Source organism: Trichosurus vulpecula, chromosome 4 (assembly GCF_011100635.1).
Source record: "Trichosurus vulpecula isolate mTriVul1 chromosome 4, mTriVul1.pri, whole genome shotgun sequence".
NCBI lineage: Eukaryota > Metazoa > Chordata > Mammalia > Diprotodontia > Phalangeridae > Trichosurus > Trichosurus vulpecula.
In genome coordinates, this window is record NC_050576.1 from 2,672,923 (window position 1) to 2,699,307 (window position 26,385).

The following is a 26,385-nucleotide window of genomic DNA, read 5'->3' on the forward strand; positions in this document are numbered from 1 at the left end:
AGAAGGACAACTGGGAAAATGAAAGGTTTCTATTCCAAGCCACTTAAAGATCAGTTGGTGGGAATGAGAATGTTCAGTTCAAGAAGAGAACATTCCAGAAGGAGATGAGAGCTATCTTAGAGTAACTGAAAGGCTGTCATTTGGAAGAGGGCTTAGACACAGTCTTTTTCTGTCCTTCCCATTCTCTCTCTTATTTTCAATCTCTCCCTCCCTATCTAAAGATAACCAGTAAAAGCCATCAAGAAGAGCTAGAAGGAGAGCTCCAATTACAAATAACCAGAGAAACAACAAGTACCTGGGAATGTGTCTCCCAAGATTCAACTAGGGACTATATGAATCTAACTTAAAAAAAACCCTGAAAAAATAGACAGACTTGAATAACTGGAGAAATATTAATTGCTCATGGGTAGGTTATACAAATATAATAAAAATGAAATGCTGCCTAATTTGCTTATTCAGTGCTGTAATATTCAAGCTTTGAAACGATTACACCTATGCCCCCCAAAAAAATAAAAAAGGAAAAGTAGCTATATGTCCAAAAATATTTACCGCAACTCTCTTGGTGGGAGTTCAAAATTGAGAACTAAGGGGCTGTCCTACTGGGGAATGACTAAACACATTGTGGTATATGAATGTAACAGAGTATTATTCTGCCATAAGAAATGATGAAATGGAAAATGTCAGAGAAAACTGAGAAGACCTTTATGAACTGGTGCAGAGACAAGTGAGCAGAACTAAGAGACCAATTTATATAATACGTTTTGGAGAAAAACAGCTTTGAAAGACTTTAGAACTCTGATCAATGCAAGGATAAATCACCAGCCTAAAAAAATTAAGATAATTTGATAATTAAGATGTTTGCCTCAGTTTCCTAATCTGTAAAATGAGCTAGAAAAGGAAATGGCAAACCACTCCAGTATCTTTGCCAAGAAAATCCCTAATGAGGTCAAGAAGAGTCAGATGTGACTGGAAAATGACTGCACAACAAAGTCACACCATCATTGTAAAAGCAACAACAAAAATAGAAACCAACGTGTGTAATTATAAAGATTGAGCTTGGTCCAAAGAAGAGGAGAAATTGAACCTCCTTCCCTTCTTTGCAGGGGTGAGAGATGATGGTGTAGAAAACTACATTTGTTATCCGATTGTGTGGATGAATTGGCTAGTTTTACCAAACTGATTTTTTCTCTCTCTTTTTTTATTCTTTGCTACCTAAGGAAAAAATATTTGGAAATGAAAATTCTGTTAAAAAAAAAGGGGGCATCAATAAAAAATTATAGGAAAAAAAAAGAAAAAGTCCTATTAGTTCAATGCTGCTTAACTCAGTCTATTAAGTGCCTACTATGTGTCAGACATTGTGGTATGTGCTGGGGACATAAAAAGGGGCCAAAGGCAGACCCTGGCCACAGGGATCTCACAGTCTCACTGGGGAGCCAGCAAGCAAACAATTACGTACAAATTAGCCACATACAAGATAAATAAGAAATGATTAACAGAGGGAAGTCGTTGGGATTAAGAGGGCCCGAGAAAGGCTTTCTGTGAAAGATGAGATTTTAGTTGAGACTCGAAAGAAGCCAGGGAGGTCAGCAGTAGGAGCAAAGGAGCAAAGCCTTCCAGGAATGGAGGACAAGCAGAGAGAACATGCTGAGCCCAAATGAGAGAGTATCTGGTTCAGGGGGCCAGTGTCACCGGATGGAAGCGCATGTGGGAGGAGTAACTATGCTTCTATAAGACAACAGGGCGAGAAAAAAACCATGGGACACGGGGAGAGTGATATTAAAAATAACGATAGAGGGGCAGCTAGGTGGTGCAGTGAGAAGAGCACTGGCCCTGCAGTCAGGAGGACTTGAGTTCAAATCTGGTCTCAGACACTTGACACAATTAGTAGCTGTGTGACCTTGGGCAGGTCACTTAACCCCAATGGCCCTGCCTTTCCCCCTCCAAAAAAAAAAACCCAATAACTTTTTAAGAGAATAATTCATGCCAGTCAATTTTATTTCCTTTTTTCCAAGTGTTACCAAAATTGGTGATCAGAAAACTGCTATAGAAAAAGTTTCCTTTGCTTTTATTTTTCAAAACCTTAAATGTTACTGATGTTTTGTTTTCACATTACAAACTTTTACAGACTATTTCTCCTTTCTGGGAGGTCCTTGGAACAAAGGAAAACAGTTAAGTAAAACTAATACAGTTACCTCATCTGAAAGCTCATGCAATGTTTCACATCTGTAACAAACCCCTCCAGTTCTAGTTTTTTTTAAATTAACAGAAACTATTTTCTCTTTCTCCCACTTCTCAATACCATTGATAATGGAAAGAAAAGGAAACAAAATTCTTGTTAACAAATAGTCAAAACAAATTCCCTCAACAGTTGCTTACAAAGATACTGGCATCTCATTCTATAACCCAAATCCATGACCCCCATAAGGGACAGCATGCTTTGAATCACAGAGAATCTTCACATAGAACACCGCTCCTACAGCTTTCAAAGGCGTCTGTCTCCTCAGTGTCTTGGTACAGCATCAATCTTTCTCCTGGTTCTCCTCATTTCATCCTTCATTGGCATACCCCAAGTCCCCAGATTGATCATTTTTATAGCACCGGTGCTCTAGCAGAACTCGCTCCCTTCACTCCGCTTCAGTCCCTTTCCACGTCTTCATTTCTTACTGCACACCGATCCTCCATTATAATCATAAGCCACAGCTTACTCAGCCAAGACCTCCTGATGGGCATCCCCTTGGTTTTCTTTTTTCTCTCATCACACAAAGAGCTACTATACATGTTTTTGCCCATTAAGGACTTTTCCTCTTTCTTTGCATACAGGTAGGTAGGTATCCGCCTAGTAGAGGCATAGTGCCCGTATCTGTAGCACTACCAGATTGCTGTGATGACTGCTTCTTGGCAGTGCAGTTGGACATTGGCACCACAAGGCCCCCATTTATTCCCACTTCTTTTCATTACTTCTCTTGAAGTTCTTAAGCTTTTTTTCCTCCATATGAATTTCGTTACTTTTTTCCAGTGCTATACAGCAGTTAGATTAGTATGGCATTGAATAAGTAAATTAATTTAGGTAGCGCTGCCACTTTTATTATATTGGCTCATCCTGCGCATGAGCAATTAATATTTTTTTCAATTATTTAAGTCTTTTATTTCTGTAGTTGTTTACGATTCTATTTCTTTAGTTCTTATATAGCTCTTGGAAGGCAGACTCCCAAGTATTTCATATATTCTACAGTAATTTTAAATAGAACCTCTTCATACCCTCCTGCTGGGTTTTATTGCTATCATGCAGAAACGCTTATGATCTTTATAGATTTATTTTCTATCCTGCAAGTTTCCTGAAGTTATTAATTGTTTCAATTAATTTTAGTTGGCATTTTAGGGTTACGTATACCATCATACAATGAGCAAAAAGGGATCATTTTGTTTCCTCTTTACCAACGCATATTCCCTCAAGTTCTTTTTTCATTAGAGCCAGTACTTGTAGTACTGTGTTAAATAGAAAGCATGGCAATGGACTTGCTTGTTGTGTCCTTGAATTTACTGGAAAAGATTTCATTTTTATCTTCATTAGAGATAAAGGGAGCTCCTTGGTTTTAAATCCTTTTAAGAAAAGGTCTGCTTTTTCCTGTTTTCTAATGTTTTTTTAACAGAAATGGGTGCTGTGTTTTGCCAAAAGCTTTTTTTCTATCTGTTGGTTTTTATTCTGTTATTAATATGCCTAATTCAGTGTATACATTTCCTCATATTAAATCCAGTCTGCATTCTTGGCATAAATGTTACCTTATCAGAGTGTATAATCTTTATGCTATGTTGTTTCAGTCTCTGCTAATATTTTATTCAAAAATTTTGACTCCATGGTAATTAGAGATATTGGTCTATAGTTTCTGTTCTGACCCTCCCAGGTCAGACGATATCTGTACAACAGAAGGAATTTAGTAGGATCTCTTCTTTTGTTATTTTTGCAGACAGGTTAGGTGATATTAGAATTAATCATTCTTTGAAAGTTTGATAGGATTCAATTGTGAATCCATCTGGTCCTGGGGCAGTTTGGGGGGACAAATGTGTAAAATGAAATAGACAAGAGTCACAGAGATGGACAGGTAAACACAGGCGGTAGTTTGTGTCATTAGGAAGAATGCCTACATCGAGGAGATCAAAGATTCCCTGAAATACTATAACATATTTAGTTGTTGAAACCCATATCTACATGTTATGTCAAAGTCTGGAAACCCAAAGACAAAGAGAATTTGTTTGACATATGTCACACCTGTTCTAGCCTGTTCTTTTAAAGTGGAGGCTTACAAAAAGAAATTAAATCTTTTAGTAAAAAAATAGTAACTTACCATAATCAGAAAGAGTGCAGGCATGAGCAAATGACAGCAACATATCCAGCATGGACACAATGTCCGAGAGTTTGTATAAGCAGTGGATGTGCTCATAGATCTCACTAAGCAGCTGGCACACTACCCTGCAAACAACATCTTTGGTTTAGTGTCTCTGTGTTAGAGCTAACATGTAGAATGACACATAACTCTCACATAACATCAAACTGATTGTCAGAGGGAAGGAAACATCCTTTTGAACCAGGAACCCTGGGTGGCTTGGTAAGTGGCTCTGAGCCAGAAAGGAAGCAATGGGGAATGAAACAAAAGAGACCCCCTGAAGCTTTTATAAATCCACAGAATACAAGGAAGACCCTCGGAATCACAAACAGGACAGCTGTGAAAGTTACAGGCTTAATTTATTATATCCTTAAAACTAGGAGCAAGTGGTTCTTATTAGACACTCGCGATTTTATGGGACAATTCATGCCTCTTTTTCCAATGGGCAGTACACATGAAAGTATTACGATTACTTGGTGTTTGTTCATTTCAGAATTTAAAAGAAAGATCACTTGTTATAGGAGAAATAGTATCTAATTTTTTGCCATAGATATTCTTATATCTAGCTTTATTAATGAATACATAAAAGATCTTTGGATTTGTTACTTTTCCCAGTGGGGAAACTCTTTCCACCTGAGCAAATCTCAACCAATCTTTGTTTGACTCTGTCAATGAGATAATACATGTAAAGCCCTCTGTAAACCTTAAAGTGCCGTGTAAATGTGGGCTATTATTGTTTTTCTAGGACTCAGCAGATCAGACTAAGGAGTTGCCTAAAACCCAGGTGAACAAATTTGCCCAGGGTCAGAAAGGCAAGATTTGAAACCCGCTCTTTCAGACTAGAAACACAATCCTCTCCCTATCATATCATGCTGCTTCTAGTAATATTATTACTATATTCTTGTATGTAAGAGTGCCCCTAATGGAATACTAGTAAAACTTTCTATTTAAGATTCAGCTCAGTCATTTGAAAATTCCAAATTCACAATATTTAGAATCAAAGCATTTTATAGATGGATTGGGAGCCTTAAAGGTCTAGAGTTCTTAACCTTCTCTGTGTATTGTGCCCTCTCCCTCTTGGGCAGTCTGGTGAAACCTGGGCACTCTTCTAAGAATATGTTTTTAAATGAATAAAATAGAGTACAGAGGATTACAAAAGAAATCAATGATACTGAATCAAAATATTTTAAAAAACAAGCTCACGGATCCTCTGAAATCTATCCACAGATGCCCTGGGTTGTTGTTTCAAAGTGTTCCATGACTTTGGAAACCTTTTTGTCTGTCTTATAGAAGTATGCTCGATGTTTCTTATTTTTAGACATTTGATTGTCACCTATTTCACTCCGAAATGCAGAACTGTGAAATAGTCATAATAATCTATAAAATCTCTGAGTAGGAAGAGCCATTAGCAAATTGACTTGAGGTGATGTTTATCTTTTATGTCAGTTGTAATTATGTATTTATTTAAACTGCAGTCTCTAAGTCTGTTACAATCTAATGGCTACTACCATTCACCACCATGAGGATTGCACTGCCTGGCCTGAATTTCCAGTGCTGACCACACAATCCTGTCCTCCATTCTACTATCCTTTCACTCATATTAAGCCTAACCTTTGCCTTTATTATTGCCTTGGGATCATCCCCCTTGCCCTGTTCCATTGCTGGCATGACTGGCTTCACTGTTCTCTTTCCTGGCCTTGGCTGGTGGTGTACAGACTGAACGTTTCACAAGCCACTGGCCTAGAATTCCTCACCCCACCCCCTCGACCTGCTGCTCCCAAGCTATGAATCCTCAGCCTTGAGTCTCTTTCCCCACAACTTCATAAGCTTATCCAGGGCTGTGGGGCACTGCTCGGGGAGAAAAAACTCCCCAAACCACATGGCTTTGGCTCCCTACAAACTCACGACGCACACGTTTAGCAGAGGGGGCTACTCCTCCAAAGCCCTTCTTCTCCACCTCATGAATCCTTCTCTTGCTCAATCTCCCTCTCTCAACTCCCAGTCCCCCACTTAGCATCCCTGCATTACGGATGGAGAATCTAGCGGATCCTAGTAGATGTGGAGGAGGAAGGAAAGGTCATCCAGTCCCACCCTATCATTTTCCAGCCGAGGTAACTAAGGCACAGAAGGGCCTTGGGTCGGGATCACGCAGCTCTGAAGAACTGGAAGATTTCTGAAGCCTAAGGGCAACTCCCTGCTTTTGGAAGGCAGCATGGGAACCTCATAAGGCAGCAGCTCCATGTGAGACAAAAGGGGCCTCGAGTGCAGTCCGAGGCAATGCTGTCCAAGACTCAGGGCCAGGAGCCTTATGACTCTGTCCCATTTGGGCTGAGATTCTAAGCACCGATCTTTGGTCTAGATGAAAGTCTGAGAAGTGGAGGGGCTTGGGAGTATTTCTGACAGGCAGCCACATCAAAGGGTAGGGAGACTGTTCTGCTTCACTGCAGGAACTCTGAGCTTCTGGGCTAAACTTCTTGAAAAGTCCATTCCCAAAGATGGCGGCTGGAAAGCAGGGACTTGCTTAAGCTCTCCCACAAATCCCTCCAAACACTGGTAAAAAATGGCTCTGAACAAATTCTAGAGCTGCAGAACCCACGAAATAGCAGAGGGAAACAGGTCTCCAGCCCAGGAGAGCCTGGATGGTCGCCAGGAAGGATCTATTGCACGGTGCTGGGAGCAGAGCGCAGCCCAGTGTGGGCCACGCCAGGACAGACTAGACTGGGAGTCAGCTGGCAGAACAGGCCCTAGGGCCATGAATCATTTTGCTGTGGCAGTTACCAGACTTCTCAACCCACAAACGCCAAAGACCAGGTTAGTGGGAAACTGCGGGGTCTAGTTGAGACCGATCCGGCTACCAGCCCTGGGGGTGGCAGAGGTGGTACAGCAGTGGCAGTGGCAGCAGCAGGAAGCTCCTGAGGCCGCTTCCAGAACTCCAGCATCAGCTGCTTCCTGAGTCCCTGGCTCACATGGTGGGAGGAATCTAGCAGCGGATCAGAGCAGCAGTGCGAGGACCGCTTTCTGGGCGCAAAGGAAGGTTCTCTTGCTGTGCCCTGCTTGGATCTGGACTGTGGTCCCAGTTGGCAGTTCTTTGGGGAGGAGAAGCACTGCTGTGACAGAGCCTGGGGTGACGGTGGAGTAGAAATAGCTCTGAAAACAGCAGCGCTTGGACCCTAAAGCTTGGGAGAAAGTCCTCTCTACTCTACAAACAGTCATATCCTGACAAAAAGCTCAAGGGTCAAGTAGTTGGCTGGGAACATGAACAGGCAGCGAAAATGAACTCAGACTCAAACTCAAACTCTAGATTCCTTTTTTTGTGGCAAAGAAGATCAAAACATACAGCCAGAAGAAGTCAACAAAGTCAAAGAGCCTACATCAAAAGCCTCCGAGAAAAATACGAATTGGGCTCAGGCCATGGAAGAGCTCAAAAAGGATTTGGAAAAGCAAGTTAGAGAAGTAGGGGAAAAATTGGGAAGAGAAATGAGAGAGATGCAAGAAAACCAATAAAAACAAGTCAATGACTGGCTAAAGGAGACCCCCCAAAAATACTGAAGAAAACCCAAATGACCCAAATGTCAAAAGAGCTCCAAAAAGCCAATGAGGAGAAGAATGCCTTGAAAGGCAGAATTAGCCAGATGGAAAAGGAGGTCCAAAAAACCACTGAAGAAAATACCACCTTAAAAATCAGACTGGAGCAAGTGGAAGCTAGCGACTTTATGAGAAATCAAGATATGATAAAACAGAACCAAAGGAATGAAAAAATGGAAGACAACGTGAAATAGCTCATTGGAAAAGCCACTGACCTGGAAAATAGATTCAGGAGAGATAATTTAAAAATTATTGGACTACCTGAAAGCCATGATCAATAAAAGAGCCTAGACATCATCTTTCAAGAAATTATCAAGGAAAACTGCCTTGATATTCTAGAACCAGAGGGTAAAATATAAATTGAAAGAACCTACCGATAGCCTCCTGAAAAAGATCCCAAAAAAGAAAACTCCTAGGAGTATTGTCACCAAATTTCAGAGTTCCCAGGTCAAGGAGAAAATACTGAGAGCAGCCAGAAAGAAGCAATTTGAGTATTATGGAAACACAATGAGGATAACACAAGACTTAGCAGCTTCTACATTAAGGGATCGAAGAAGGGCTTGGAACATGATATTCCAGAGGTCAATGGAGCTAGGATTAAAACTAAGAATCACCTACCCAGAAAAACTGAGTATAATGCTCCAAGTGAAAAAATGGATTTTCAATAAAATAGAGGACTTTCAAGCTGTCTCAGTGAAAAGACCAGAGCTGAATAGAAAATTTGACTTTCTAATACAAGAATCAAGAGAAGCATGAAAAGGTAAACAAGAAAGAGAAATCATAAGGGACTTACTAAAGTTGAACTTTTTGTTTACATTCCTACATGGAAAGATGATGTGTGTAATTCATGAGACTTTTCTCAGCATCAGGGGAGTTGAAGGGAATATAGACAGAGGGCACAGGGTGAGTTGAAGATGAAGGGATGATATCTAAAAAAGTGAATTAAATTTTTTTTTGTCTGACAGAGACAAAAGATGTATTTGCAAATTCAAGACCAAGGGGGTTGAAGCAAATTGGGGGTGGGGGAGGTAGAAGACAGCTTGGAACCAGTCCTAATTGTGGCCTCCTCCTGAGGGCCACAGTCAGGACGAGTCCTTCTGTTGAAGCCTATAATGATCTTCTGGTAGGGCCCTCAATCTCTCTGCAGCCTGCTCTGGAGTCAGGTCCCTCTGAGACTGGGCCAGCATCTCATAACCAACCATGAACTTCCGGATGGTGCCTGATCGCAGTAGTGGTGGATAGTAGTGGGCATGGAGCTGCCAGTGGTCACAGTCAGCCTCAGCCTCAGCCCCAGTAGGGGCACCATGCCAGCCCATGGAGTACGGGAAGGACATCTCAAATAGGTTGTCATATTTGGTCAGGAGCTTCTTCATGATGCAGGCCAGATCATGTCGTTCCACAGAGCTCAGCTCTGGGAGCCTCTTCACATGTCTCCGTGGCAGCAACATCGTCTGGAAAGGCCAGACAGCCCAGAAGGGCACCAGCACCAGCCAGTGTTCACTTTCTGGGACCACCCGCTCCTTTCTCTCAGCTTCCTGACGCCCACACTCCAAAAGCATGGGGCCTCCATGCTGCTTTTGATAGGCCCGCTGACTTCGTTCCTCCCGCTGGGCCATTTCTGGCAAGAAGCTGCTAGCCCACACCTGACAGTGAGGGTGGGGGTTGGGACAGCCCATCATGGCACCTTTGTTCTCAAAGATCTGGACCCAGGGGTACTGAGCACCCAACTCCTCCGTGACTGAGGTCCTGTATCAATGACAGCTCGGATCTCAGGTATAGACACGAGCGGCCGCGTGATATCAGACCAGGGATGGAAACACAGGACCTTACAAACTCCTCGGGCAGCTTCAGTTCGGAACAGCGGGTGATCACCGGGTCCACGACTGGGGGCATCAGGCTGCAGGGCAGGGAAGTCACTGTTGAACAGGAAAGTGCCCTCGTAGTGGGCATTCACCTCGCCATTGGCCTGATGCCAATGCCTGGGGGTTGCGGGGGTCATGCCGAGGCACGACATCACTGGGGAGGCGCTTCATTCGGTGAGCGGACACCAGCACCCACTCATCTTGCAGCGGGTTGTATCGGATGTGCTGACGCTCGCTCGCCTGGAAGGCCACCTCCTCCGGCCGCAGCCGCCACGGCCCCACTCAGCCACCCGATCGCTCCAGCCCACCAAGGAATTAAATTTAACAGGCGAGAAAGGAATATACTGAGAGAGGAAGAAAGGGAAAGAGAGAATGGAGTAAATCATCTCACATAAAAGTGGCAAGAAAAATCAGTTCTGCGTGAAGGGAAGAGGGGGCAGGGGAGAGGGAATGAGTGAATCTTGCTCTCATCGGATTCAACTTGAGGAGGGAATAACATACAACCTCAATTGAGTATCTTATTCCACAGGAAAGTAAGATGAAGGGGATAAAAAACAGGGGAGGATAGAAGGGAGGGCAGGTAGGGGAGGAGGTAATCAAAAGCAAACACTTTTGAAAAGGGACAGGGTCAAGGGAGAAAATTGAATAAAGGGGGACAGGATAGGATAGAAGGAAATATAGTTAGCTTTTCACAACATGAGTATTGTGGAAGTGTTTTACACAATGATACATGTGTGACCTATGTTGAACTGCTTGCCTTCCTAGGGAGGGTGGGTGGGAAGGGAAGAGGGGAGAGAGTTTGGAACTCAAAGTTTTAAAAGCAGATGCTCAAAAATAAAAAGTTGGTTTTGCATGCAACTGGGAAATAATAGATTTCTATCCTGCCCTACAAGAAAGTAAGGGGAAAGGGGATGGAGGTGGAATGGGGTGGCAGAAGGGAGGGCTGACTGGGGAATGAGGCATTCAGAATATATGCCATCTTGGAGTGGGGGGAGGGTAGAAATGGAGAGAAAATTTGTAACTCAAAATCTTGTGGAAATCAATGTTGAAAACTAAAATATTAAATAAAAATTATAAAATACCAAAAAAAAAAAAGAAAAGAAAAGTCCACTCCCCAGTGTCCATACTCTCTTCAAGCAAGTGTGATCCTGTTTACCCCAGCAGCCACAGGAAAGCAGACCTATCATCAATCACGACTGCTGAGATGGCAGATTCAAAGTACTGCTGCCCGGCACAGACCCTCACCACCTTCCTCTACATCGGGATGATTAAAGACTTCCTAGGTTCCCAACACCAATACGTTTTATATTCAGTGGTCAAACTGATATTCCTAAAATGCAGCTCTGACCACGTGGCCTCCTCCCCAGGTCCATTCACTGCAAGGTCTCTCTTTTACCACTAGGATCAAATATACAACTCTCTGTTTTGGCATTCAAAGCTCTTCATAACTCCCACACACACACACACACACCCCTTTTTACACCTCACTCCCCAGTGCCCACTCTGCTATGCAGCGACACCGGCCTGTTTCTCACACAAGACCTCCATCTCCTGACTCAGGGCATTTTCTCGGGCTGTCCCCCATGCCTGCCTGCTTGATCTCTACCTCCTGGCTTCCCTGGATTCCTTCAAGGCCCAGTTAAAATTTCCCTTCTACAGGGGTCTCTCCCCATGCTCCTTCATCCTGGAGCCTTCCCTCCGTGGTGTATTGTGTTGGTAAGCAAAATGGGCTCTTAGCACTTAGTTGGCTTTTGTTTCCTTTGAGTAATTCAGTGTATTTCATTGAGCCTTACTAGGTGCTAAGCCCCAGGCCCAAACCCCTATTAGGTGTAAAACCTATGTGGGTGTGACTTGGTAACCAAGGTGGGGCCCCAGGTGGGGCTAAGTAAGGGAGGGCCTAGTACACACATGAGTTTGAGTGATAGGTTTGGGACATCAGAGGCTCTTAGACCATATGGGTTTAAGTCCCCTCTTTGTGACGATTTTAGGTCACGTGGGTGAGTTGCATGTGTGACTCACCCCTGATGCTGAAAAAGATATAAAACCAGAAGTTGGCCTTCTCTTCTTTCGAGCTCTTACCCACAGCAGTGGTGGTGCGAGTGACTCTGGGCCAGCCCTTGTTCTGAGCTCCCGGGCTGAACCCAGATGTTGGTAACTATGAATCTGTATTTGGTCTGTCTGTCGATGTTTGTAATTTGTTTAGGGCTCTCACTTGTGGTGGTGTGTAGAGACTCCGGGCAGCTGTAGCTAAGAGCCCTCCAGCTTGTAAACCCGGATGCTGGGACTTTGTTAAACTCTGGTAACTATGTATTGGGATTTGAATCAGACAATCTGTCTGTTGACGTTTGTCCTTTGTTTGTATTTTGCTCTAAAGTTCAGGGTGCTGGTCTTTCCCCCTGAACTAAGTGAATGACGTTTGTATGCTGAATTAAAGTAAGCTTGTCAACGCCTTATCCTTGCTTTCCTTAGTTAAGCAGATCAAAAGAACCTGTGCTTTTGCAGTGTGCTGGTAGCATTCTTGTTGTTGGGCTTGGGTTGGTCTTACACCCCCACAACAGCTGCTAGCCAGATTGTTGAAACATGTATCCTCAGTCTATGCTGTCTATGTCTTGCTTGTTCACAGTTGTTTAATGTTGCCTCCTGCACTAGACTGTGAGCTCCTTGAGGGCAGGAACTGTTTTTTGCCCTTCTCTGTATGCCCAGGGCACACAGCAGGTACTTAATAAATGCCACTGGAAGCAGCACAAGGTCAAGGCCACTCTCCCAGAAAACTTTATGCAAGTTCCCTGAGGCAGGGGAGTCTAGTTGCTGAATCTGCCTGCCCCGATCTGATCACATCTGGACCACTCCTTCCTCTGCTCAAGAACACTGTAAACTGCATTTACAGCGACTGGTTTAGGGACATGCCCCAAATGGAAATCAAGGTGGATGGAGAAGGCCTGTCCTGACAAAGCCACATGAGCTTTCTGGAATCAGGGCTGCCTTTTAGATGGCCACCAACAATCTGGAAAAAAGAGGATTTTCATCATATGTTCTAGGCTTTGGCTAAGAATCAAAGTCAAAAAAGTCAAACTCAATGGCCTTTCATTTGAAACTTGACTCTCTTCCTTTAAAAAAAAAATAAAGCTGACATCTGCCCTTTCCCTGCCCCCTGGTAGCCCTCGTGCCTCCATGATCTTTCAGACACCATTGACGGATGTTTAGCCATCGCACTAACCAGCATCGGTACCTAAGGACAAAATTCATCCGGGCTCAGCGGCTTAAACCATCCTGGCCCCTCCAAGAGTATTTGAAGACCACATCCTGATTACTCGCATTTATTCTCTTTTCTAGTACAAAGGTCATTCTCCTTGATGGGACAAAAAAAGAGGTAAAGTGATAAGTGAGCAATGCTATGTTCTCTTTGCTAGAGATAATGACGGTGACTCAACCCCCAAGCAGCAATCCAACCCAACCATTTTTTGTTTGTCCTCCTCTTTTCCCCAGCACAGCTCAAACAAACAACGAACCCTCAAATCCTACTCTTTTGGGTTCATAGCTTTATCACCAGTCCCAGCTCATTCTATGGGATCCTTGACACTGTTCCATGGTGGTTCCATAGGGCTGCTCTACACTCCAGTACTCATCCTTGGTTCCATCTTCTGGCTTGGCTGGCAAGCTCCCTGATGCATCAGCATCAGGCTGCAGACAATGCCTCTTCTTCTGGCCATCAGAATTGCTTCTTTTTATGTCTTCGGAAATTTCTTCTTGATAACTTCCCACATCTGGGCTGATTTTCCCCACAGAATTTTAGTCCACAGGATACGACATATTCCTGAATAAAACTCTGAAACCTGCTCTCACAAATCTAGGAGGGCCCGTGCTAGACTAGACCTAATGTTCCTCTCCTTTGCTATATCACACAATCTAAGTTCAAGTCATCATTTCCTTCCAATATTCTTAACATTTCCACCCCAACCAACAGTTTCTCTCTGTTGACAAGAACCAAATCCAGAATAAAACTGCTCCTTGTTGGTTCCTACATCTTTTAAATGATAAAAAAAGTCATTAAGACAAAAGATTGTCGGGTGTTCTCCTTTGGCAGGGACAGCATTGCAGATAACTGGAGTCCCATCACAACTCTATCACCAATTTCTCCACGCCTAGTTTGTGCTGTTTCCTGGATGCATATATTTCCCTTTTTCTGTCCAGGTGACCTCCAGTACTCACTGATGACAAACCTGCTTCTGCTTCTGCCTACGCTAACCTTTACCCACATGCTCTCCATGAGCCCTAATGCACATCTTCTTCATAGACAATGCTACCCCTCACATCCCTTTTACCTCACCTGTTCCTATCCATACATACTCTTGTCAAGGCAATATCCATGAGATAGACTGTCCTTCCTGCATTAGGGCCTTGGACTCATTTTGCTCAAGGCCTAAATTCTGTGCATCTGTACAGACATTCGAAGCCATGGGTTTTATCAGGAGCTCCTTGCTGTGATTCTCCTGTGAATTTCGGGGCTTCTCAATTATTCTTCTTCTTACAGCTACTTTCTGGGGCATCCCATTCTGTGGCTCGGTGGGTATTTGTGGACAGTATTCCCCTTCTGCTTTCCTCTTCAGTTTAATTAGATTTCCTAAACATCAGACAAATACAACCTCACTGGCCCCCGGTAGGTATGCTCTTATCCCTGACTGAGAATCTATCCCTCTTTCCCATCATTTTTCTCTTAAGTTCATCCATCTTCCCATCTCCCCACTGTTGTCTATGGTAGTACTATTCACCTGGTCTCCTTCCTGGGGTCTCTTATTTCAGCAATCTGTGATTGTCTTTGAACCTTCCCCTTCCCTCACCTCTCAAAGACAAACACAAAAGCAAAGCGTCAAGAACAGAAGCTAGTGTGTAGATAGCGCTTCAAGGTTTATTACTAAGTGCTCTACAAACACTATCCCATCTTACCGACAACCCTGAGGAATAGGAGTTTTCCTTATCTCCATTTTAGAGATGAGAACACCTGAGGCAGAGAGAAGTGAAGGCCCTTAGCCTGGGTCACACAGCTAGGAAGTGTCTGAGTCCGGACTTCCATTCAGGCCTTGCTGCCTCTCCCTCCCAGCAGCCTAGCCACTGCTGGGGCTCACTGTCAGTTAGTTACCCTGTAATAACAACTCCAGCTCTTCCATAGTTCTCACAATCTATTCCTGCTGCTACAACCAGAGACAAGACAGAACACCAGCCGGGTGTGCCAGAGCACTGTGGGCCAAGCATGACCCATGGGCCTTTTCCTCTGCTCCCATCTCAAAGGGGATGCTTGCCCAGGCTACAGTCCACAGTCAGACTAGGCCTGCGATTGGTAATCCTTGGAGTTCAGCTCCAGAGGCACGATAGCCTCAGACACCAAACTGAGGGGTTTGAGAAATGGTGAGAAGTAAGAAAATGTGAGGAATGGGCATGCGTATTTCTTGTTTGTTTTAAGAGTTTGGCTGTGACTGCAAGGAGAGCCAGCGGACAGCAGCTGAAGGGGACAGCCTGGTCAAGGGAAAGGGGTTTGCTAAGGGAAGATGGGTGCCTACGGCTACCACCGTATACTCAGTACTACACAAGGGTACTTGCTCCTAGCTAGAGGGACCATTCTAGGTCTCCTTCTCCATCTTTCTGCCTCCACGGTCTCCCTCTCCCAATGTATCCTCCTTATCACTGCCACAAAAATGAAGTCTTACACAGAGATCTGGCCCTGCTACTCCTTGGCTCAAGAACAGTTTGTGGCTCCTTGATGCTTCCTGAATAAAATGCACGCCACTATGCAGGCACTCGGGATCCACGCTTACCTTCCCAGTCTGATCTCACCTGACCTTCTTTTAGAAACTGCATGTTCCAACCAGGCCAGAGGACTTCCTGCCTCTCACACCTCCTGGTCTTCCTATCAGCTCCTGCACATTGATTTCTTACCTATCCTTTAAGCTCAAATGGAAATCCCCTCTCTTCTAGGAAGCCTTGGCAATAGCCCCTTTCATCAGACGGTCTAATGCATTTCTCACATAATAATGTGTAATACAGTGCTCTGCACTGATGGGGGCCACTATAGCTCCTTGAGGGGAAGGACTCTGTTAGCTCAACTGCTTAGCTACCTACCTCTCAAACCAAAATCTGAATATATTTAAATATACACATCTCCTCTCCATGAGGGCATTTTACATATGCATTTGTGTAGCCAATGACCAGATCAAAGCTCTGCACATGGCAAGTGATTAAATAAATGTGTGTTGAATAATACGGAATATGTTTGATTCCACACATTTATACAGTCTTAAGAGTTTTTAGTGGGACCTAGTTGGATAACATTTTATTTTCTACTTGCAACAAATCATAATTCTTCATCGTTTCCAACCAAATAAGAATAAATTGAAATGAACATTATTCACATTATTAATCATTAAGATTAACATAAGAAACTAATGCAATTTAGTTCAACACTTCAATATCTGAAATTCTCTTACATGTACGTCATATGATATATTTCTCTCAGCGACTCTTGGCATCTTTCATTCATTTTAATCAGATCTGGTGATGTGAAGCTGTATGTGTTTTTCATTTTAGTAATCTGCCAAGAAATGGAAATTAAATGTTAAAATTCGCCACTCAGTTACAATTACATTAAAAACATTCCTAGTAAATAAAAAGAAAGATTGAAAGGCAACCACTGAGAGAGAAAGCTGGCCTAGCTAGATACAGAACAAAAGAATTTCTCGATAAAATGACTAAATCAAATTTATCATCCGATCACATGATTGGTATGGATAAGAAACACTTTTGTCAACAAATGCCTGAAATTGCCATGGATGTCACAGACTAACTGTCTAACAGCCCATACTTTAAATCAAGAAGTTTTCACCCTGGAGCTGCCTGTGAGCAATGATGAGGTGGCAAACATGACAGTCTGTGAATTCCCAGGGGAGGGCACAACGTCTCTGAAACATAACTGGAAAACTCAAGAACCCGGCCGATGGCCTTCCAATACTCCAGGCCTCAGTTAATCCTGCTCTCTTGGGCAACTGCAAGACGGCAAGGACCCGGAAACCAGCTCTCACCATTGTGCATCCTCGGGTAAAGCAGAAATCTTTTTTTCTCAATGTTTTCCTTTACAACTGTTAAAAAAAAGGCACGGGAGATAGCCAAGGAAAGCCCGGTGACTTGTCTGGGACGCAGAGAAGGCCCGTGTATCTGGATCACAGAATGCACAGAGGGCAATGATGTGTCATTAGACTGGGTAGGCAGAAAGGTGACTGTCTATGCAAGAGTTTAATGTCAAGGAGAAGGATTTAGATTTGATTCTAGAGATAACAGGGAGCCACTGGAATTTATTGAGCTGGAGGGGCACAAGATCGGTCCCACCCTTTAGAAAGATCCCTTTAGTGGCTGCGCAGGGAATGGACAGGAGTGAGGAGAGACCATAGGCAGGAAGATCAAAGAAAGGGCTAACACAGTTGTCCCAGTGAGAGACAACACGGCCTGGGCCAAAATGGTGGCTCCACAGGTGGAAAGAATAGTCACCAGCCTGGTTCAGGCCCCCTCACCCCTCAGCTAGGCTGCTTCTCATCTATCACCCTGCCTTGTCTCCCCCATTCCAACCTGTCCTCCACATGCTGGCCACAACCACGCTCTAAAAGGACAAGTCTGACCATGTTACCACCCCTCCCCCATCCCCCAATCCCACGTGTCAGGCCCCCGTCACCATGACGGCATCTTGGCCACCTAGTCCCTTCCAACCTTCCCTCGGTCTCAGGGCTATCCCTTGGCCAGCACCACATCTAGTCACTGAATCCTGCCCATCTGGGTGCACACATGTTAGAAGCCTTTCATGTCTGTTTTGCCTTCTTTCAGCCCTCCTCCTCAAGCACTGATAAATCTTGTTGATAGATTGGTGAATGAAAGCAGCACAGTCGAGTGAAGAAAGCATGCGATCTGGAGTAAAGATTTCAGTTTTCACCCCAGTTCTGACCTTTATGGGCAACACGCCAATCAGTCTCTCTGGGCATCCGTGGGTTGATAACAGTTTAACAACCTGCTCTTCACAAAAATATCTCATAGTACATTTTAAAGCTGAACCTGCATCATTCACATTTTCTCCATCACTTTCTTAAGTCTAGACAATCAACAAAACAATCAATCAAGCCTTGATTTGTAGCAATTGGTTCTCATGAGCTGGTCTAAGCTGAGGCCGGCGCTCCTCTGTCCCTGGGACTCAGTAAGATCCTTAGGCTCCCTTGCATCTCTAAAGCTGATGTTTTGGGCTGATTTTTAGCTCATAAACAGAATTAAAAGCAGGTAATAAGTAAACATTTAAAAGGAAGGGGGAAATTGGAATTGGGCCAAAGAAAAAATGTACATAACGTGGAGGAGGCTGCCTAAGTGAAATGAGCTGAGTGGTGGGCAGTCAATGTCAACCTCCCGGTAGATAAGACAGCTCCCCACAGCAGCTGCTGGGGGCAACACCCCTCTTAGCTCAGGTGGCAAATCAGTGGTTCTTTACTTGAATGGAGTGGGTTAGCAGACAGAGATCTAAGATGGTATACATCTCATAATACGTATTTAAAGGACAAGTCTAAATTTTGTAACATGACAATGCCTTATAAATATACGCATATAATCCATATTTTAAAACAATTATTTCAATCATTTTCAAAATGAACCTTAATAAATTCAGAGGGAAGTTGACCGCTGGGCAGTGATGTACAATCCATGTTCATTTGAATGAAAAATCCTCGAGCAGAGCTAAAACTCGTCTTTAAAGGCAGATTGTATTTTTCTGCAAGTTGCGTTATCATTCCTAGTATCAACAAAAAGAAAGGTCCATTGTTTACTTCAGAATCTATTTGAAAACATTCTTCTATAATGTTATATACCCATTGAAAAACCACATTTCAATTTATCATGCATTAAAATACTAGAAATCTCTTATATAAGTCATAGTAAGACATTTACTATCATTTAAAAAATCCTCATACAAAGTTACCTATTTGCACTTTTTCAAAGAGAGGGGAGATTTTCCCCTCCCCCCTCAAAAGGTAATCAAACTTGGCATCTTTATGCTCTCTCTGCTAGTTATGAATAGTATCTTTGGTTTAAAAAACACTGCACAAAGCATTAACAATGAAATTTGCGAAATAATAAATGTCCTCTACCAATTTTCAGAAATTAGTTGTTTTAAATAGGTGTCTCTCCTTGATCCTGTTCCATTCAACATTCTTAACTTTGGGTCAGCTGCACATCTGATTAATGTTCCACTGATGCCTTCAACAAAACTGCTGATAAAAGTGTCGCCAAGAACAGGGCCAAGGGCAAATAATTAACTCGCTCCACTCTAAATTGCCCATTTTTGTCAAAAATCATGCCAAAATAGGCACATTTTTCCCTCCTTGTACTGACACTTGTCAACCTCAATTCCACACACTTGAGGCATTTGATCCAAGTTGGAGCAAGGAAAAGTAAATGGCTTCCATAAAGTGACAATCAGGAAGTTTCCTCAGTCCCGAAGCTGGTCACGCCTTTGTAGCTGTTCCCTCAAAACAAGCAGCCCTCTAAGGAGGAGTGTGGATCTCCGAGAGACATGGGCAGCCAACCCCTAGCTAAGGATCTCGGTGGACCATGGACATACTTAGAAACCACATGCTAATATTATCTATCATGTTTGACTCCATTTTTATCTATTGTGTTAAATACTTCCCAATTACATTTTAGTCAGGTTCAGGTCACACTTGGGAACATTGTGGGCTTCAGGAGGCACAGGCCCTTTGCTCCAAAGAATCCTTTCAAGCAAAGGAAGCCTAGTTTTCCTCATTTCTGGGCTACAATTCCCAGGCTTCAACTTGCCTGTTACCTGGACCATCTGGGCAAGATGAGCTCCGTGATAGCTCTGGCCTGTCCTCTAGTTAGACCAATAATCTGTGGAACCAGTGGCCTCGAGGCCATGCATGGCCCTCTAGGTCCTCAACATTTGCTCTGTAAAGCCTGGATTCAGTCAAAGGGCCACACTTGAGGACCTAGAGGACCATATGAGGCCTCAAGGCCACAGGTTCCCCATCCCTGCATGACTAGAACTTCAAAAAACCAATGCAATGAAAACTTTTTTGGATGAATACAATTTAGTAGCTAAAAAAGCTGCCTATTGCCCTTTATTATCTACACCAATGTTTTTATTTGGGTGGAGGGGATGGCTATTATGTACATTAGTGATTGTTGAAATGAAGCCTACGGGTGGTTCGGTTGCTGGTGTCCTATAAAAAAATAACAAGAATACATAACAGCAGCTCTAGAATCCTTTAAGGTTCTCGAAGCACCTTACAAATATTAACTCATCTGATCCTCGTAACAACCGTGGGATGGATGTGCTACCGTCGCCCTTGTTTTTACAGATGACGAACCTGAAGCAGGCAGTTAAGTGACTCGCTCAGGGTCACAGGGCTGGGAAGTGTCCAGGGCCACATTTGAACTCAGATCTCCCTGGCTTCAGGTCCAGCACTCTCCCACTCTATCGCCTAGCTGCCCAAAGTACTGATTTTCAGATGTGACCTTTCAGTTCTACATACGTGATCCTATGAATCACAGTCTCACACAATCACGGATCAAGAGACAAAAGGGACCTCAGAAGATGCTAAAGTCCAACTGCCCTCATTTCCCTGGTGAGGGAAACTGAATTTAATTGGTTTCCCAGGACTGGGAATGGGAGGTGAGGGAACTTAGGGGATCTGGACAGCAAGGGCTTAGGTTAATTGTGGGAATCAAGTGAACCCCACTGGGTCCATCTTGTGACTCAGTTCTGGATCTGGTTCGGTTCCCTTTCTATTCAATTTTGGGTCCAGTCCAACTTCTGTCTTTTGAGAAAACTTTATGCAATTGTGAGAATTTGGAGAAAACTTTACTGCATTGTTTGAGCCTAGCCCTGTGTGTCTGGGAAGCTGGACCCCTCTACCTGCTGCTTAGACACTCTTAACCAAGGACCTGGGTTATGCTGACCAAACCTGCGGTAGATCCAAAGGTTGAGCTGAGGAGTTTTCTCAGTTGTACATCACAAGCAACTTATGTGTCATCTGAAAACCGGCCCATGCCGGTCAATCAGTTATTGTTTCCACGTTCCTTTGATCGTTTATGGACGCTTGGGGGAGGGGGACACCTCTTTTTCTGTATTCAGGGATTGCACCCATTCACTCTCCCTTCAAATTTGGTGAGTCCCTTATCTTTCCTCCAATTAGAACTATCAGATTACCTAATGCTGTATTGTTTCCTTTTAATTAATTGGCTTTATTTGATTTCTTTTGATGTATAAAAGTCTGTCTCCCCCTGTATTTGGAGTCCAGGCCTAAGCTGGGCAACTGCCATCCATCGCTTACTAAATCAATATGCTCAGATCAGACCTTTGTCTTCCTCAGTCATTTCATCTTCCACCTGCCACAGGGGGAGGGGAGAGTAGGGTTAAATGATTTGCCTGGGATCGAACACGTAGTTAGTGTTTGAAGCAAGATTTGACCCTGGTCCCCCCAGCTGACTCCTCATCTAGTGCTCTAGACACTAAATTATGCTAATTCTCAAAGACCCCCCTGTTTCCACCATAAGTCAGAGCAACTCTCCTTTTAAGATAACCTTTGCTTGTTTAAACACTTCAGTACTAATATCTGCTGTGCGACTACACTCATTTGTTCAAGGAGACCCAACGATTTAGTCAGACATTGTGGCGGCTACATGAATAATATGGATTTCACATTATATATTTTAATAGCTAATTTACATTGTACAGTCATCAATTTCTGTCATTTAAAAAAAGCCTCCAGTGGCACCTCACCAAAAGTCACGTCATTCTTTCATCCAATCTGTTAATGGGTTTTTTTTCTTCTTGGTGTTACATGGAAACGAAGCATGGAGAGTGTAAGGGCCAGTCTACTGTACATCTAGCTCACATGGGCAATTCCACGTGTGACCACTGACTGACTTGCCTACATGACAAGAAATCTCCATGATTCAACAACTAGCATGGTCAGGACACGGTGGGTTGGGAAGGCAGGGTGACCGAAGCATCAGCTTAGCAATCTTCCCTAATCACAGTGTCTCTGGGCTTGGGAAGATGAGTTTGTAGTCCAGGCCACCTGCTGACTGTACCCTCACCCCCTTTCTACTCAGTCCCTAAATCTGCCCTGCAACAGCCACCAGACATAAAGGCAATACCTGGAGGATTTCGGCTCCTGGTCGGGAACCCCTGTACACCCAAGGGCACACACCCTGCATGCTTTTGAGTAATGAACTGCCTGACTTTTGATCCTCTCAGCAATTATGCTCTTTCTTGGTACCTCCTTATTCAGGATCACCTCACAGTGGTCGGTACACAGCTTTCATTCTACCAAAATTAACTGAAAAATTGAGAGCCCTTGTATACATACTCTGCAACTCATGAGTGTATTATGAAGATCCCTATTAAAGTATTATCTATAAAAATCAATATACTGCATTATAAGAAATAAAATAAAATTAACTTATCTATATGGGCAGTTAAAATTAAATTTAATATATTCTTGGTCATTCTTCACTAGCAAATAAGCATAACATGTCTTGGTAATTTTTTAGTTTTATAAAACAAAGAAAAAACATTATGAATGTCTGTCTCCACAAAAAATCAAATACCTGCTATGTCGTCTACAATTTCAGTGTATGTTCTTCTAGCAATATCGAGAAATTCATTTATGTTTGACTTCACTGCATAGCACTTCTGAGTCCTCATGTTCAGACATCCTTTCAAGTATCTTGCATCATCATTAATAACTGTTTTAATTTTTTCAAGTATCGTTCCAAACCTTAAAAAGCATTTTGTAAGTAATAAGCAAAAACATGTGCTTTTAAGTCTTCTAAGTAGACAAATAGTAAATGGCAAGCAATAAAAAATTTTTACTAGTGATCATAAAAGAAAAAAAATTATTTTGAAATACATGGTGAGCAAAAACTTAACATGACAAGTTATAGTTGTGAATATGCCAACATTAGGCTTTTCAAAAATCAGCTATACAAAATGAAATATGAATATCCCAAGGATCTGTAATTTCACCGTGAGAACGCTCTCCCTCAATGTGAATCCCAACTTGTCTATGATTCAGAGCTTTGCAGGAGCCTGAGTCTCAGAGAAGTTCGATGACTTCAAACAGTAATAAAGCTGGAGGCAGAAGGAGGTCTGAGCCAACGTCTCCCTGACATCGTGCTTCCTCTCCATAGGTAACACCACAGGATTTACCTGAAAACATCTGAACGGCCATCATGTGGGAGATGGAACAAACCTGCTCTGTTTGATCCCCCTGGCACAGAACTGGGACTAAGGAGGGAAGTTGAAAAGAGACCCAATGAGGCTTTCTGTTGGGAAAAACTTCCTAACAAATTGAGCTTCCAAAGGTGGCCCGAGCCCCCTCAAAAGGCAGAGCGCCCCCTTGTTGAAGGTCTGTAAGCAGAGGTAGGAACCACTTGCTGGGTATGGCTCAGGGAGGGTTTCTTTGAGATGCAGTTCGTACCAGATAGCAGGGACTTTACATTCCTGACCACTCTCAGATTCTATGCTTTTATAAATTGTTTTATGAAAATTTAGCAGAAAGGTGAAAGTAGGCAAAGGAGTCATTAGTTATCAATATTTCCTTAGTTACTGTTGTCATTTTGTCTAAGCTTCTGTCTTTTGCCCTCATTCAGCTCCCTTAAGAATCAGCTCTTTAACACCCTCCAGGTGGACCTCCTCCATATACAGAGGCTCAAGGCCAGCTGGTCTTTTCTTCAGCATGATCTTTACCTACTCACGCAGCAGGAGACGGATGATGATGGGAGAGATGGCGGCTCCACTGCCATGGAAGGAGCCGAGGGTCTTTCTATCTCTTGTCCTTTGGGTTTCCTCCTTAAACGATCTTGGGATGGTTTACAGATCAACAAGCTTTTTATAAACTCAGCTGTCTTCCCACTGCTTCTCAATCTTTTATGAGACAATTTGACTTTCTAATTTCCCACTATGATATTTCTTAAGCTTTTACACATAAGTACATATTCTGTGTTATCCTTGGCTGGCGTCTTCCTCCTAAGGGTGGATCAAGGTGGTTTCTGCACCTTTTTTGTCTCCACATTGATTGCATTTGCATAGGGAATGTAATCGTTGGTGTAATTATCAGTTCTTTATGCATGTCACTAGATGGTGCAATGGAGAGACCACTGACATGGAGACAAAAAGACCCAAATTCAAACTGGGCTTCAGATCCTTCCTAGGTACGTCCAAGCAGGTCTGCTTCAGCTTCCTGGGCTGTAAAGTGGGGCGAGCTCCGACCTCCAAGGTTGCTGTGAGGATTACATGAGGTCCTATTTGTCAGAGACGTTGAAAGCTTTAAGGGCTGTGCTACCGCTAGTTATCATCGCTGCTGTTGTCAGCTATGTCAAACAGGCAGCCCCTCAGGCCTGGCATGCCTCACTCCTCATCTCCATTCCTGGCTCGCTGATGGTGCGACAGTTTATTCAGAAAACCCTAACCAATCACAAATAAACTAGTGTATATAGCAGTAGAAAAATATCCAGAAAGAAAAAATTTCTATGATTTCCTTGTTAGTACCCACACAAGACCCTCCATCTCCTGCCTCCCAAGCCCAGAACTCTCTTCCTCCTCATCTCCATCTTCTGGCTTCCTTCAGGTCAGAGCTAAAATGTCACCTTCAGGCCCCTTAATACTAGTGCCTTCTCTCAGCTTGCTCTCATTAATCTGATATAGATCTTCTTTGTACGTAATTGCCGGAATTTTGCCTCCTGTATCAGACTGTAAGCTCCTTGAAGGTAGCGGCTGGGGGCAGGGTTCCTTTTTTTGTATCCCAATGCTTAGCAATGCCTGACACATAGTAGGTCATTAATAAATGCACACTGACTGTATGGCATAACTTCTTGTTTTTATTCTTCTGTTGTTCAGTCGTTTCAGTTTTAGTCATGTCTGACCCCCTTTGGAGTTCCCATGGCAAAGATATTGGAGTGGTTTGCCATTTCCTTCTCCAGCTCATTTTTACAGATAAGGAAACCGAGGGGGATAGGGTTACGTGACTTGCCCAAGGTCATACAGTTAGTAAGCTTCTGAGCTAGTAAGTGTATTCAGGAAGATGGGCCTTCCTAACTTGAGGCCCAGCACCCTGTGCACTATGGTGGTACCACCTCTCTGCCTTATTTAGTTTATAAGCCTCTGAACCATCTTCTTATTCCTAAACCACACTGTACAAAGCATTTTTCGCCACATTCCCCTAAAGTCACTAAGTACCAAATTAAACATTTATTTCATGTGAAGGGTATCACAGAATCACAGAAGTTGGGAATCAGAAGGGGCTTTAGCAGCTATCTGGTCCAAATCATATACAGAAGGAAATCCCACCAGTACACAGTGGCAAGGTGGTCATCTGGCCTCTGACTGAATAACTAGTGAAGGGGAACTTACTATCCTTATAGTCCACTCACTTATGGATAGCCCAAATTTTAGGAAGTTTTCATGACATCAAGCCTAAATCTGTCTCTTAGAAATTTCAGTTTAATCAACAAGCATTTACTGAATACCTACTCTGTGTTAGATACTGTGCTAAGTGCAAGAAATACAAAGTGAAAAATGAAACAGTCCCTGCCCTCGAGAAGCTTACATTCTAAGAGGAGAAAACACATACAGATATTAAGTGTGTGTATATTCATATATATATATATATATATATATATACACACACACACACACACACATACATATATATATATATATATATGTACATCCCGAGAGTAAGATACCAAAGAGCAGCTACAAAAAGGAACAGCAGATGAAACGATGAAAAGTTCACACAAGACAACAATCCAACACATGTGGCAATAGTCTCAGATGTCTATAAACAAATAACCAAAGTCCAGGCAACAGGGAAGAGGAACGAAGGGTCTAATGGAAAGAGACAAATGCGACTTCACGAGCATCAGTGACATTTAGTGGGATAAAATCCGTGACTAGACCACGACTCTGAATGAGACTACGTTATTCAAAAGAACCAGAGTAGGTAAAGAGGGCAGGGGAGATGGGAAAGGGATGAGCAGCGTTTTTCATCCACAAGATATATTCATTCGAGGAAATCCAGAAATCAGAGAAGGGATGAATGACCGAGAGTGTTTGAGTAAAGATCAATGAAGGGAGAAACAGAAGTTATTTTGCCCCTGGAGCAGATCATAGATTGCCTAGATGATGATTTGGGAAAACAGATCACAAAGTGGCCCAGAAGCCTGATACAAAAATAGTGGGGGGTGGGTGGGTGTACCCAGAAATCTGATGGAACTCTGCCAAAAACAGAACAGATATTAGCTTGAGTGGGGAACAAGTTGGGTCAAAGAATGGATTGGAGCACTGCTAGGAGTTCTGGAGAAGAGAATCACTGCTAACAGAGAAGGAAAAGCTGCCCAAGGCTTAATTTCGCATCTATTTTCTCTGCAAAAAAGGATCTTTGCCCTGGAAATGACAAAAGAAAAATGGCAAACACAAAGGTGACATCTAAGATAAGGAAGGAGATATTTAG

General features: G+C 43.1%; 1 protein-coding gene and 1 pseudogene across 1 annotated transcript in view; both read right to left on the bottom strand.

Moving 5' to 3' along the window:
- Positions 1-26,385, bottom strand: part of MSH4 (mutS homolog 4) — a 103,197-nt gene that overhangs the window by 24,093 nt on the left and 52,719 nt on the right. The window contains exons 11-14 of the mRNA XM_036754139.1: positions 22,481-22,650; positions 18,502-18,638; positions 16,309-16,412; positions 4,344-4,468 (exon numbers count right to left, since the gene is read on the bottom strand). Coding sequence (XP_036610034.1) covers positions 4,344-4,468; positions 16,309-16,412; positions 18,502-18,638; positions 22,481-22,650 — 536 coding nt within the window. The remainder of the gene's footprint in view (positions 1-4,343; positions 4,469-16,308; positions 16,413-18,501; positions 18,639-22,480; positions 22,651-26,385) is intronic.
- LOC118848215 lies at positions 9,050-15,682 on the bottom strand (annotated as a pseudogene).